General features: G+C 45.4%; 1 protein-coding gene across 1 annotated transcript in view; it reads right to left on the bottom strand.

Moving 5' to 3' along the window:
* Window positions 1–1,948: 1,948 nt before the first annotated feature.
* The window catches only part of MTHFS (methenyltetrahydrofolate synthetase), a 43,082-nt gene continuing 29,218 nt past the window's right edge, over window positions 1,949–15,812 (bottom strand). The window contains exon 3 of the mRNA XM_077473003.1: window positions 1,949–2,599. Coding sequence (XP_077329129.1) covers window positions 2,358–2,599 — 242 coding nt within the window. The 3' untranslated portion in view covers window positions 1,949–2,357. The remainder of the gene's footprint in view (window positions 2,600–15,812) is intronic.

Raw genomic sequence — 15,812 nt, 5'->3', positions numbered from 1 at the left:
AGTTCCACCACTGGAAGTTGTAAACATTAATTGACGCTCTATGACACGAGGGGGAGGCGGGGCCTTGAGTAATTTGCGGGGGGGGCCAACGCAGCTTACGTAGTGAGCGTATAGGGCGGTTCGGCTCTGCCTGTAGGGTGGAGTGAACTTGCGTACAGTGCCTTGCGAAAGTATTCGGCCCCCTTGAACTTTTCAACCTTAACTTTTCAGTCTTCAAACATAAAGATATAAAATTTAAATTTTTTGTGAAGAATCACCAACAAGTGGGACACAATTGTGAAGTGGAACGAAATCTATTGGATATTTTAAACTTTTTTAGCAAATAAAAAACTGAAAAGTGGTGCGTGCAAAATTATTCGGCCCCTTTACTTTCAGTGCAGCAAACTCACTCCAGAAGTTCAGCGAGGATCTCTGAATGATCCAATGTTGTCCTAAATGACTGATGGTGATAAATAGAATCCACCTGTGTGTAATCAAGTCTCTGTATAAATGCACCTGCTCTGTGATAGTCTCAGGGTTCTGTTGAAAGCGCAGAGAGCATCATGAAGACCAAGGAACACACCAGGCAGGTCCGTAATACTGTTGTGGAGAAGTTTAAAGCCGGATTTGGATACAAAAAGATCTCCCAAGCTTTAAACATCCCAAGGAGCACTGTGCAAGCGATCATTTTGAAATGGAAGGAGTATCAGACCACTGCAAATCTACCAAGACCTGGCCGTCCCTCTAAACTTTCAGCTCAGACAAGGAGAAGACTGATCAGAGATGCAGCCAAGAGGCCCATGATCACTCTGGATGAACTGCAGAGAACTACAGCTGAGGAGGGAGAGTCTGTCCATAGGACAACAATCAGTCGTACACTGCACAAATCTGCCCTTTATGGAAGAGTGGCAAGAAGAAAGCCATTTCCCAAAGCTATCCATAAAAAGTCTTGTCTAAAGTTTGCCACAAGCCACCTGGGAGACACACCAAACATGTGGAAGAAGGTGCTCTGGTCAGATGAAACCAAAATCCAACTTTTTGCCCACAATGCAAAACGATATGTTTGGCGTAAAAGCAACACAGCTCATCACCCTCAACACACCATCCCCACTGTCACACATGGTGGTGGCAGCATCATGGTTTGGGCCTGCTTTTCTTCAGCAGGGACAGGGAAGATGGTTAAAATTGAGGGGAAGATGGATGCAGCTAAATACAGGACCATTCTGGATGAAAACCTGTTGGAGTCTGCAAAAGACCTGAAACTGGGACGGAGATTTATCTTCCAACAAGACAATGATCCCAAACATACAGCAAAATCTACAAAGGAATGGTTCACAAATAAACGTATCCAGGTGTTAGAATGGCCAAGTCAAAGTCCAGACCTGAATCCAATCGAGAATCTGTGGAAAGAGCTGAAAACTGCTGTTCACAAACGCTCTCCATCCAACCTCACTGAGCTCCAGCTGTTTTGCAAGGAAGAATGGGCAAGAATTTCAGTCTCTCGATGTGCAAAACTGATAGAGACACACCCCAAGCGACTTGCAGCTGTAATCGCAGCAAAAGGTGGCTCTACAAAGTATTAACGCAAGGGGGCCGAATCATTTTGCACGCCCCACTTTTCATTTTTTTATTAGTTAAAAAAGTTTCAAAAATCCAATAGATTTCGTTCCACTTCACAATTGTGTCCCACTTGTTGGTGATTCTTCACAAAAAATAAACATTTTATATCTTTATGTTTGAAGCCTGAAATGTGGCAAAAGGTTGAAAAGTTCAAGGGGGCCGAATACTTTCGCAAGGCACTGTAACTGGGGGGGGGGGGGGCCCGGCCAGGGTGAAGCCAGACTTGAAGACACGTTTCATCTCTCTGCACTTCAGCTGGACCTCTGGGTGGGAGGCATCTCGTTAGTTGTTTCAATGAATGAAGATGAGATGGAGAACAAGCAATAAATATATAACAGAAACACAACAATTAAAGAACTCACCATTTTTATTATTGAGCATTAAAACATGCAAAATTACAACGTGACGCAGCGGCTGCACCTGGTAGGTAATGGCACCCTGGTATGAAAAACAGAAATGGGAGATGATGAAGGTCTTTAGGCCATGGATTTAAGAAAAGTAGATTACGTGTTTGACTGAAGAACATATCGGAACCTTTCTTGAGACTGGAGGTGACGATTTTAATTTTCTCGGTAGACGAGATTGGATCCGGAGCAGAGCAAAATAAAGAGGACCCGGAAGACCTCAGACAAGAAATATTACAAAAGAAATGATAACCCTGAGGTAGCCAACCTTATTGGATTCATAAATTACCTGGAATTTCACGGTATTGCTTGCAACCTAGAATGACCTAGAATGACCTCTGTCCATAGCATTGCTTAATTTTTAACCATTTCCAGATCTCCGGCACATAGGACCTCATCGATGACAAAGTCGCTGTTGGTGACGGGGATGGAGGGACAGATCTGCTCCTGGAAAGCCAACGCGATGGTGTGCGGCCTGGAAGAAAGTTGTTGGTTGTAGCGTTCCAAGAATGTGTCGTAATATCCTTTACCCCGTCCCAAGCGATGGCCGTCCTTATCAAACCCGAGTCCTGGCACAAGAACCAGATCTAGTCCTCCTGTAATAAACGGGTGGCATAAGATAAGTCAGGCTTCAGATCAAGTCACACGTTCTATGGTTAGGACCTGTTTTTTTTTTTTTTTTTACTTAGTTTCATAGTTAGTAAGGTTGAATAAAGACACCAGTCCATCCAGTTCAACCTGAGTGAGTGTCTACAATTGTCCCTATCCCTGTACATTGCACACTCACATCAGTCCCTACCCTCAAGGAGCCCACAATCCAAGGTCACCATTCATATACTAGGGGCTAATTTGGGACAGAAGCCAATTAACCTACCTGCTTGTCTTTGGAGTGTGGGAGGAAACCGGAGTACCCGGGGGAAACCCACGCAGGCACAGGGAGAACATGCAAACTCCAGGCAGGTAGTGTCATGGTTGGGATTCAAACCAGTGACCCTTTTTACTGCTAGGTGAGAGTGCTCACCACTACACCACTGTGCTGCCCCTGAGGGTAGCTCAATGGCCTTCAAAATCCTGGCCATGAAGAGAAGGAGTCCACCCCCGTTGAGGTCTTTTAAGACTTCACACACCTTCATTATCCATGTGCTGACCCCGCCTTTTCTGGCACTCTTTGTTTACAAGTAAAAATCTGTATTTTATTGCTAGAAAATTACTTATAACCCCTAAACATTATACTGTATATATAGATATTTATTGGGGGCTATTGGCGCTACCTTCAAGTGGTGGTTATACTATTAGACCTCCGGTAAGTGACCAGTATCAATATGCCAAACTAATATAATAGTACAGATCTTTCCCTATTTTTTATCTGTATATATCTATATATATAATTATACTGATTTTATATATCCATATATGCATACACTAGTGGCACCAGTAGTGTGCGTCCACCATACACATATAATAGCTTCCACAGATGGGTACAGAGCTGTGCATAAGAAAACTTCAGTTGAGAGCCTTATCCAAGTTCAAAAAGGTGTGCAGATAACCCAATAGGGGAATGAAAAGTATAAAAGTGAGTATATATAAAAATAAATAAATAAAGATAGAACACACGAAGCTGCAAGAACTTTTAGAGTGCTATGTGAGTAATTGTAGTTAATTCCTCTACATGTATGAATAAAAAATCCTTATGTGTAATATTTATACTAGCTCCCCCTATAGATAATATACTCAATCGATAGTAGTGCAATGTGGGCCCTATGTGAACTTATTACTATGAGTACCGGCTTGTGTGAGTTAAACCAAGGAATAAATCAACAACCCCTACATAGGTGATACCTGTAAAGGCAGGCAGTACATATATATGTCTAACAACCAAAATAATGTGTCAAAAAGAAAAAGTTATATACCACAAGGGATATACCACAAAAAATATATATATATATACGTGCCCTAATAAGTGAAACCTTGTATCAATAGTGAAAGCTATACTTAGGTTTACAGTGACCTTCCCATCCACATATAGCAAATAAATCAGATAGTAAATAGAAAATACAAAAAATATATATAAATAAAAAATAGAAAAAGATAATAAACATAAAAATAAAAATAAAAATTACAAATTTTTTCAGTGGAAAAAAGATATATAGGTTAAAGTGAAGAAAGTCCACAAAAGTTCTTCTGATAAACGTCCAACAGTGTGTAAAAATCCCAGCTCAGAAAAAACAAGAAAGGTGACTTTCGTGATCATATAATTTTCTTTAGTGACTTCCGTGCTTGTTTCCCCTTTTGGGTCCCCACTCACCAGATCCACGTACCCCCTAGGGGGTTGCAAGCGTATAGGTTCTACTCCGCTGTATGCTGTTGAGGGTTCCACCTGCCGGCTATGGCCTCCACACTCTGCTCCAAAGTTTGCGCAAGGTCTCCAACATCCACCAGCTCCGTGATGTCATCATGGAGGAGGGGAAGAGGACTCCAGTGGTGACCTGTGAAGCTCTGGTGACCTCCATGCCCAAGAGGGTTAAGGCAGTGCTGGAAAATAATGGTGGCCACACAAAATATTGACACTTTGGGCCCAGTTTGGACATTTTCACTTAGGGGTGTACTGACTTTTGTTGCCAGCGGTTTAGACATTAATGGCTGTGTGTTGTTATTTTGAGGGGACGGCAAATTTACACTGTTATACAAGCTGTACACTCACTACTTTACATTGTAGACAAGTGTCATTTCTTCAGTGTTGTCACATGAAAAGATAGAAAAAAAGATTTGCAAAAATGTGAGGGGTCTACTCACTTTTGTGAGATACTGTGTATGTATATATATATATATATATATATATATATATATATAAACAAAAAATTTAAATAAGGAACGTTGAAGAAAAATAAGGGTCAGTGGCCATCTACAGCCTCACCATTGCCATCAATGCAGCCTGATTGATGCCCATCTGCAGCCTAGAGGTGACAGGGAGGGGGGCGGGATGAGCACCGACAGATTACATACAGTGAGAATCTCCTATGATAAACAGAACACTGGTCCAATGGCGGCCCAGGAGACGGGACTTCCTATTACAGGGGCCACCAAGTAAACAGGAGATACTTATTACAATTTTTTTTCTTTTTTTTATATATTCAACCCTGTCGGGGGGGGGGGGGGGGTGGGTGGTGGTAAGGGGGCTTTGGTGAGATGTCGGGGTCTAAACAGACCCCTGATATCTTCCCTTTGAGACATGGAAATTGACAGAGGACACAGATTCCCCAGTCCCTTTCTCTGCAGCCTCAGCTGCACTAAACATGAATGGACAGGAGACGGAGGCTCCTCTCCATTCATAAACTGAAGCATCGTAAACACAGTTTACGTAAACACATCAGTTATCACTTATGTAGTCCATTCAGAAAAGGAAGGAGCCGGTAAATTACAGATTTACCGGCTCCTTCCACCGCTCTCCATCCTAAAAGATCTGGGACAGTGGGAGTGGAGGAGGACAGGGAGGGGGACTGACGACCGATCGGGAATGGGGGGGGAGAAGGACGAGGGGGGGAGTGAAGGAGCACACGGAGGGGGGGACCCAAGGATCACACGGAGGAGCACACAGAGGAGGGGGGAACCCGAGGAGCACACGGAGGAGGAGGGGGGAACCGGAGGACCACACGGAGGGGGAATGGAGGAGGGGGGGAATGGAGGAGCACACGGAGGGGGAACGGAGGAGGAGGGGGGGAACCGGAGGAGCACATGGAGGGGGAACGGAGGAGGAGGGGTAACAGGAGGAGCACACGGAGGGGGAATGGAGGAGGAGGGGGGAACCGGGGGAGGACATGGAGGGGGGGCAGAGGAGGAGGGGGGAACCGGAGGAGCACACGGAGAGGGAACTGAGGAGGGGGGGAACAGGAGGAGCACACAGAGGGGGAAAGGAGGAGGGGGGAACCGGAGGAGCACATGGAGGGGGAACTGAGGAGGGGGGGAACCGGAGGAGCACACAGAGGGGGAAAGGAGGAGGGGGGAACTGGAGGAGCACACAGAGGGGAACGGAGGAGGGGGTGGGGAACTGGAGGAGCACACAGAGGGGGAAAGGAGGAGGGGGGAACTGGAGGAGCACACAGAGGGGAACGGAGGAGGGGGGGGGGAACTGGAGGAGCACACAGAGGGGAACGGAGGAGGGGGGAACTGGAGGAGCACACAGAGGGGAACGGAGGAGGGGGGGGGAACTGGAGGAGCACACAGAGGGGAACGGAGGAGGGGGGGGGAACTGGAGTAGCACACGAAGGGGGAACGGAGGACAGGGGAGGACTGGAGGCCAACACAGAGGGGGAATGGAGGATGTGTGGGGGGGGGGGGGGGGGGCGGAGAAGCACATTGTGGGGAACGGAGGAGGACATGGGAGGGATTGGAGAAGCATAGAGGAGGACACAGAGGGGAGCCGGAGGAGGATACAGGGGTCACTCAGGGATGATTGGGGGAAGTTATAATCACCGATCTCCTTGTGTGGGATTCATTAAAGCAGCTAAAAGCCGCAGAGGGGAGAGGAGGAGAATCGGCTGTCAGCTGCTTTAAAGTGGTGGGCCAGCGAAAAAAAAAATTTTTTAAATTAAAAGTCAGCAGCTACAAACACTGTAGCTGCTGACTTTTAATAAGAACACTTACCTTACTAGGGTGCCTGTGATGTCGGACGCCTGAGGCCGACCCGTCCCTCAACTCTCGAAGTAAGGGAAACAGACAGTGGAGCCTTGCGGCTTCATTGCCCATTTCCCACTGCGCATGCGCGAGGCGCTTTGTGAATGGGGCGCGCTGTGTTGTGGGACACACACAGTTCCCACAACACACCGCGCCCCATTCACCAGAAGACAACGCGAGGAGGAGAAGACCAAAGATCACTGTGGAATAGGAAGAGGCAGATTAGGACGATCTGCCTAGCAACAGCCATTTCTGGTAAGTGAAAAAATAATTTTTGTTTTTTTTAGGGGCCTTTTTATGCTTTTTATTAGGGTGGACCTCCTCTTTAATGAAAGCCACACAGGGAGAACAGTGATTATAACTTCCCCCGCCACTGCACCCATAATCACTGAGTGTCCAGGTATCGGCATCGGGAGCATTTGCACGAGTACAAGTGCTCCTGCAAATACTCGGTATGGGGACAACCCTAATTATAAGGTATTGTCACGATTAGGGATGAGCCGAACACCCCCCGGTTCGGTTTGCACCAGAACTTTCAAGCGGACGGAAAATTTGTGCGAACTTTAGAACCCCATTGAAGTCTATGGGACTCGAATGTTTGAAATAAAAAGTGCTAATTTTAATGGCTAATATGCAAGATACTGTCCTAAAAAGGGTTTGGGGACCTGGCTCCTGCCCCAGGGGACATGGGTCAATGCCTAAAATGTTTTTAAAAACGGCCGTTTTGGCGGGAGCACTGATTTTAATGACGATTAAAGTGAAAAAAAAAGTGATATATTCCTTTAAATATCGTGCCTGGGGGGTGTCTATAGTATGCCTGTGAAGTGCCATGGGCACTGATAAGGTTGTACTCATGGGCACTAATAAGGCCACACTGATGGGCACTGATAAGATTGTACTCATGGGCACTAATAATGCCACACTGATGGGCACTGATAAGGTTGTACTCGTGGGCACTAATAAGGCCACACCGAAGGGGACTGATAAGATTGTACTCATGGGCACTAATAAGGCCACACTGATGGGCACTGATAAGGTTGTACTCATGGGCACTAATAAGGCCACACTGATGGGCACTGATAAGGTTGTACTCGTGGGCACTAATAAGGCCACACTGATGGGCACTGATAAGGTTGCACTGATGGGCACTGAGGAGGTTGGACTGATGGGCACTTTCCTCTGAGAGACATGGAGTCGAGTGAGGGAAAGATGGCCCCCCACTCGGCTCTATACCATTGGATGATGGAAACTTCCGCCCAATGGTCTTAAAGGGGACATTTTTTATTTTTATTTTTTTTGCAAAAAAATAAATGTATTTTTTTTTTTTTGCAAAAAAAAAAAAAAAAAAAGGACATTTCATTTTTTTTTTTTTTTTTTTATTGCATTTTAGTGTAAATGTGAGATCTTTTTGACCCCCCAGATCATTTGAGAGGTCCTGCCATACTTTTTTTTCTATTACAAGGGATGTTTACATTCCTTGTATTAGCAATGAAAGTGACCCAATATATATATTTTTTAAAACAGTGTAAAAATAAAAAAAGTAAAATAAATAAGAAAAAAAGTTTTTTTCCCCCCTTGTAATAGGAATAAAAGTGACCCAATTTCTTTTTTTTATTAAAGACAGTGTAAAAAAAAAACAAAAAAAAAAAAAAGTGAAATAAGTAAGAAAACAAAACCCCCAAGAAATTTTAAGCGCTCCGTCCCACTGAGCTCGCGCGCAGAAGCGAAAGCATAAGTCACACCCGCATATGAAAACGGTGTTCAAACCACACGCGTGACGTATCGCCGCGATCGTTAGAGCGAGAGCAATAATTCTAGCTCTTGACCCTCCTCTGTAACTTAAAACTGGAACCTGTATCAAAACTTTAAATTGTCACCCATGGAAATTTTTTAAGGGTCAAAGTTTGTCGCCTTTCCATGAGCGGGCGCAATTTTGAAGCGTGACATGTTGGGTATCAATTTATTCGGCGTAAAATGATCTTTCACAATATAGAAAAAAAAAAAAATTGGGTTACCTTTACTGTTATCTTGTTTTTAAATAAAAAAAAAGAGCTCTCAATTTGGAAGCAATTGGTAAATAATAATCTTCCACTGTATGGTGATAACTTGTATGAATTAGGGGCTGCCCTAGTAAATACGATAAAGTGCAGGCAAAGAGGCTGGACAAACCGCGCACAGCATCGAACGCCCAAGGGGGCTATTGTCTATAATAAGTGCATTCTCATATGAGAAATGTTCGGGGTCATTGGCGATAGAAGGAATCGAGGTTTACTTTCTGTATTAATTCATTTTTTATTTATTTTTTATTTTTCTTCTTCCCTTTTTTCATTCCTTGTTGGATCAATAATTCTTATTTTAGATTTTGTAAATCGTACTATTATACCTTTGGTTTAATGTGTATGATGTTGCGTTGTGTTTTTTTGTGTTTTGTTTGCAATTAAAGCGGAGGTCCACCCTAAAGTGGACCTTTCGTTCATTGGAACCCTCCCCCCCTCCGGCGCCACAATTGGCACCTTTCAGGGGGGAAAGGGGGGGGGGTGCAGGTACCTGTACAGTACAGGTATCTGCACCCACTTCCGGCGTAGATTCTGCAGAAGGTACGCCCCTTTCCGCAGAATCTACGCCCCTTTCCGAAAGTCCCCCGCTGCCTGCTGGGAAACACGCGGATCCCAGAGACAGCGGGGACCATCCTTATTGCGCATGCGCAGTAGGGAACCGGGAAATGAAGCCGAAAGGCTCCACTTCCTGATTCCCATACCCAAGATGGCGGCGGCAGCACCCGAGAGACGATCAAGAGATCGGCTTCGGGTGCCGTCATCGCGGGGGCGCGCTGGGCGGGTAAGTGTCATTATTTTAAAAGTCAGCAGCTGCAGTATTTGTAGCTGCTGACTTTAAAAAAAAAAAAAAAAAACGGTGGACTCCCGCTTTAAGGCTGCTTTCACACTGGGGCGGTATTCAGGCGTTACAGTGCTAAAAATAGCGCCTGTGTAGCGCCTGAAAAAGACCGGCCCCTTTCACTCGTTTGAAAGCCGGAGGGCTTTCACACTGGAGCGATGCGCTGGCAGGACAGTGAAAAAAGTCCTGCTAGCCGCATCTTTGGAGCGGTGAAGGAGCGGTGTATTCACCGCTCCTAAACCGCTCCTACCCATTGAAATCAATGGGACAGCGCGCTTTGCGGGCGGTTTTAACCCTTTTTCAGCCACTAGCGGGGGTTAAAACCACCCCGCTAGCGCCCGCAGACCGCCGCTAAAACGACGGTAAATTGACGCTAAAAATAGCGGCGCTTTACCGCCGACGCCCGCACCGTCCCAGTGTGAAAGCAGCCTAAGAAATGTAATAAAAAAAGATTTGTGGAAAAAAAAGAGTGTATTTTTTTTCCCCCCAAAAAAACTGCGCTTGTAAGACGGCTGCACGAATACGGTGTGACGTAAAAGTATTGCAACGACTGCCATTTTATTCTCTAGGGCAGGGGAAAGGCAACCTCACCCCTCCAGCTGCGGTGAGACTACAAGTCCCAGGAGACATTTCAAGGCCCTGACAATCACAGGCGTGGCTCCCAGAGGCAGAGGCATGATGGGATTTGTAGGCGTGGCTCCCAGAGGCAGAGGCATGATGGGATTTGTAGGCGTGGCTCCCAGAGGCATGATGGGATTTGTAGGCGTGGCTCCCAGAGGCAGAGGCATGATGAGATTTGTAGGTGTGGCTCTCAGAGGCATGATGGGATTTGTAGGCGTGGCTCCCAGAGGCATGATGGGATTTGTAGGTGTGGCTCCCAGAGGCATGATGGGATTTGTAGGCGTGGCTCCCAGAGGCAGAGGCATGATGGGATTTGTAGGCGTGGCTCCCAGAGGCAGAGGCATGATGGAATTTGTAGGCGTGGCTGCCAGAGGCAGAGGCATGATGGGATTTGTAGGCGTGGCTGCCAGAGGCAGAGGCATGATGGGATTTGTAGGCGTGGCTGCCAGAGGCAGAGGCATTATGGGATTTGTAGTTTTCAAAACAGGTGGAGTGCCGAGGTTGCCTACCCCCTGCTCTATTTACCTAGAAAAAAAATGGTGACGTGTTCAATACTTATTTTACCCGCTGGCCATGCTTGGTCTCAAGACGTTCAGAGGTGAGCGCCCCCCTCCCCCCCAGTTTAGTTAATTACAAAAAGATCTGATATTTAGCAATGACAGAAGACAATGGAGGGACGGAGGGTGGAATGTGAAGACGGTATTGTTGGTGATGATCGGATCCACTCTGTACACTAAAACATTTTGTTACGTAAAAAGACTTTGCCGGCAACTTTGGCTGATTTCCATTCGCAGACGATAGATCCGGTTTCATTGGTTGATTGAAGATTTTTTGTTAGCACACATTCATTCATTGCTTGGGAAGCGCTCGATAACATTTACAACAGAGTATCGAGTTCTGTGGCTCTGTGACAAAATCTTCTCCTCCTTTTTGCGACATTTGTGAACCTACAAACCCCCCCCCCCCCCCCCGCATTCCAAAGGAACACAAACCCCCCCGCACTGTGACCGGTACTGATCTATTCCTGGATAAAGAGCGGAACTCAACTCTCTCAATCTACATGTATTCACTTCCTTTATGCTGCTAGCATTAGTGATTAGATAGGTGTATTATAATTACTTGTCTTAACCACTTACCTACCGGGCACTTTTAAACCCCCTTCCCGCCCAGGCCAAATTTTCAGCTTTCAGCACTGTCGCACTTTGAATGACAATTGCGCGGTCATGTAACACGGTACACAGATGACATGAGTACAATTTTTTTTTCACACTAGAGCTTTCTTTTGGTGGTATTTAATTGCCACGGGGGGGGGGGGGGGGGGGGTATTTTTTGCTAAACAAACAAAAGAAGACCAAACATTTTGAAAAAAAAGAAAAACAAACAGTTTTTCTAAGTTTTGGTTATAAGCTTTTGCAAATAATAATTTTTCTTCTTCACTAATGGGCACTGATAAGGTTGCACTGATGGGCACTGATGACGCTACACTGATGGGCACTGATGAGGTTGTGCTGACAACGCTGCATTGATGGGCACTGTTAAGGCCACACTGATGGGCACAGATAAAGTTGCACTGATGAGGTTGCAATGACACTGAACTGATGGGCACAGCTGAGGCTGCACTGATGGGCACTGTTGAGGTTGCGCTGATGAGGTAGCACTGATGGGCACTAATAATGCCACACTGATGGGCACTGATAAGGTGGCACTGATGAGCACAGATAAGGCCACACTGATGGGCACAGATAAAGTTGCACTGATGGGCACTGATGAGGTTGCACTGACACTGAACTGATGGGCACAGCTGAGGTTGCACTGATGAGGTTGCACTGATGGGCACTGTTGAGGTTGCACTGATGAAGTAGCACTGATGTTCACTAATAATGCCACACTGATGGGCACTGATAAGGTGGCACTGATGAGGTAGCACTGATGGGCACTAATAAGGCCACACTGATGGGCACTGATAAGGTTGTACTGATGGGCACTAACGAGGCTGCACCGATAAGGCTGCACTGATGGGCACTGATGAGGCAGCACTGATGGGCACTAATAAGTCCACACTGATGGGCACTGATAAGGTTGAACTCATGGGCACTAATGAGGCTGCACTGATGGGCACTGATGAGGTTGCACTGATGGGTACTGATGAGGTTGCACTGATAAGGTTGCACTGATGGGCACTGAGGAGGTTGCACTGATAAGGCTACACTGATGGACACTGATGAGGTTGCACTGATAGGCACTGAATAGACTGCACTGATGGGCACTGATAAGGCTACACTGATGGGCACTGATAAGGCTACACTGATGAGGAGGCACCGACGAGGCTGCACTGATGAGGCGGCACTGATGGGCAGCACCAGGGCCACCGCTAAGGCAGCGCAGCCAGCCTTCCTGTACCAGGCATGGGCCCCATGACTTCAAAAGGGGGACTTATTGCTGACTCTTGTGGATCCCCCTGCAGCGCTGCCAGCTTCTACTCTTCTTTTTCCCTCCGGCTGCACTGCAGGGGGATCAGTTCTTGAATCTGCACCCCGTTCCACTTGCTCCCAGTCCCCACGTGTCCCTCTGCCCTGCAGTGCTGCTGGCCCACCCCACCAGTGGGCGCTGTGGGCACACAGGGGGATTGATTTTAGGATGTAGAGCGGGAAGGATGGAGGAGCACAATATGCCGAAACTTGAACAAAAATGATCTGCATGGTCCAGTTGCCAGAAAGAAGCCTTTACTGTGCCAATGCCACAAAAAAGCCCAGTGAGGCGTGTCAAAGTGTCGTTGGGCATATTGTAACTGGCCTTTTTTTTTGTGGCATTGGCACAGTATAGGCGTCTTTCTGGCAACTCAACCATGCAGCTCATTTTTGTTCGAGTACCTTCGTGTTGTGCTCCTTAAAACAACCACACCATCTTTTTTTAACATCAGCCTGGTTACCTGTGGGGGGGGGGGGGTTTCTTTGTATCCCGAAAAATTCTTCTGGCAGTTGTGGCTGCAATCTTTCTTGCTCTACCTGACCTTGGCTTGGTATCAAGAAACCCCCCGAATTTTCCACTTCCTAATAAGTGATTGAACAGTACTGACTGGCAAATTTAAGGCTTTGGTTATCTTTACATGTCTTTTTCCATCTTTCTAAAGTTTCGGTTACCTTGTTACGCAGGTTTTTTGACAGTTCTTTTTCTGCACCTCATGGCTCAGTATCTAGTCTGCTCAGTGCATCCAGGTGAGAGCTAACAAACCCATTGACTATTTACACACAGACACTAAATGCAATTTAAAATGCCACAGATGTGGGAAATGAACCTTTAATTGGCATTGTAACCTGTGTGTGTGCCACCTTCTGTGTCTGTACCAAGGCCAAACATTCCGGGGGAGGGGCGGACTTTTCATCAGAGACATTTGGGTGATTTTTGTTATCATTGAAATTTAAAAAGGAGCCAAACAACTATGTGATAATAAATTACTTCATATTATCTCTATTCTTAAATAAAAGGCAGTTGTTGTTTTTTTTGTTTTTTTTTTTTTGGCACGATCAGTCATATTTGCAACAAAAGAGATATAAAGATGAAGTGATCAGGATAGAATTCTTACTATAAAGGGGTACCACATCCCAAAAATTTGAATACTAAGAAGGAAACAGGGAAGATTGAGAGGGTTGGAGGGTAACCAACCCCCGGGACTTTTATACAGTACCCTAATCGAGGCAGATCAATGACATGCCCATATTAAAATAAATAATTTTATTTAAAGGACAAACAAATATAAAAACAACAGTATGAACACGGTAGATACAAATATCGATTAGTTGTGTACAGAGCAGGTACAAGATCACAGATGACAAATCTATACACATAAAGATGCTACAACTTTCAACATGTTTCGCTCGCTTGAGCTTCATCAGGACAATGCAGCTAGCGTTGTAAAAACATATAGGTCATAGCTCATGAAATAAATATGGTCAATATCCCAAAGTTAGTCACCCCCACACCAAAGAGAGGGAAGGGGGTGTTGTTTTTGAGAAAACCGCAGAGAAAGATCAAAGGTCCCGACAGCGATCTGAAAGTGGTGATAGTGGGATTTAGTAGAATCAATAGGGATTAATTAGGACGATATGCCTTTAATTAACAGGATAATGTCAGACTGCCTAAGACGGAATCCTTTTTGACCGTCTTCCTTTCAAGCGCTATCATAGCCTATAAGGCTAAGCCGCTAGAAACCCCAGGTCCACCTGCAGCAGGTCCTTCAATGTCAATTGTCAACGGTTTTCTCAAAAACAACAACACCCCCTTCCCTTTCTTTGGTGTGGGGGTGACTAACTTTGGATATTGACCATATTTATTTCATGAGCTATGACCTATATGTTTTTAAACGCTAGCTGCATTGTCCTGATGAAGCTCAAGCGAGCGAAACATGTTGAAGGTTGCAGCATCTTTATGTGTATAGATTGGTAATGTGTGGTCATCTGTGATCTTGTACCTGCTCTGTACACAACTAATCGATATTTGTATCTACCGTGTTCATACTGTTGTTTTTATATTTGTTTGTCCTTTAAATAAAATTATTTATTTTAATATGGGCATGTCATTGATCTGCTTCGATTAGGGTACCGTATAAAAGTCCCGGGGGTTGGTTACCCTCCAGCCCTCTCAATCTTCCCTGTTTCCTTCTTAGCAGTCATATTTGCACTATCAATGCCAAAATGTCACCATATCTGCCAGGGTATGCAAACTTTTTCAGCACCACTGTATCCACACCTGGAATTCTTCTTTAACTGCTTGCCGACCAGCCGCTGTCATTTTACTGTGCCAGGTCAGCACACTCCCGCGAGCCGTCGTAGCTCATGGTATCAGGATAGCTGGCGAGCGCCCACTGCGGGGGTGCCAATGCTTGTGGCCGACGGTCGCGATGACCGCCGGCCACAAGCAAACGCGGGCAGAGGCAGAAAACAGACGCGTGTGTGTGTGTAAACACACAAATCCCTGTTCTGCTCTGTGAGGAATGACAGATCGTGACTTCCTAATAGATAGGAACCACAATCCGTCATTTCCTCTAGGTCAGTCCCCTCCCCCCACAGTTAGAACACACACAGGGAACACACTTAACCCCTTGATCACCTCCCCCTAGTGTTAACCTCCTTCCCTGCATGTGACATTTTTACAGTACTCAGTGCAATTTTATAGCTCTGATCTCTGTATAAATGACAACGGCCCCAAAAATGTGTCAAAAGTGTCCGATGTGTCCGCCGTAATGTTGCAGTCCCCATAAAAATCGCATTACTAGTAAAAAAGAAAAATAATAATAAAAATGCTATAAATTTAGCCCCTATATTATAGATGCTATAACTTTTGCGCTTATTGTGATTTTGTTCTTAACCAAAATGATGTAGAAGAATACGTATCGGCCTAAACTGAGAAAAAATTTGCTTTTTTTAAAAAAAATTGGGGCTATTTATAATAGCAAAAAGTACAAAATATAGTTTTTGTTTTTTTCAAAATTGTTGCTCTTTTTTTGTTTATAGCGCAAAAAATAAAAACCGCAGAGGTGATCAAATACCACCAAAAGAGAGCTCTATTTGTGGGGAAAAAAAGGACGTTTGTTTGGGTGCCACGTCGCATGACCGCGCAATTGCA

This window comes from Lithobates pipiens, unplaced genomic scaffold (assembly GCF_037356315.1).
Source record: "Lithobates pipiens isolate NorthernLeopardFrog02 unplaced genomic scaffold, aLitPip1_a1.2 Scaffold_8, whole genome shotgun sequence".
NCBI lineage: Eukaryota > Metazoa > Chordata > Amphibia > Anura > Ranidae > Lithobates > Lithobates pipiens.
This window is presented reverse-complemented; position numbering and strand designations above follow the sequence as displayed.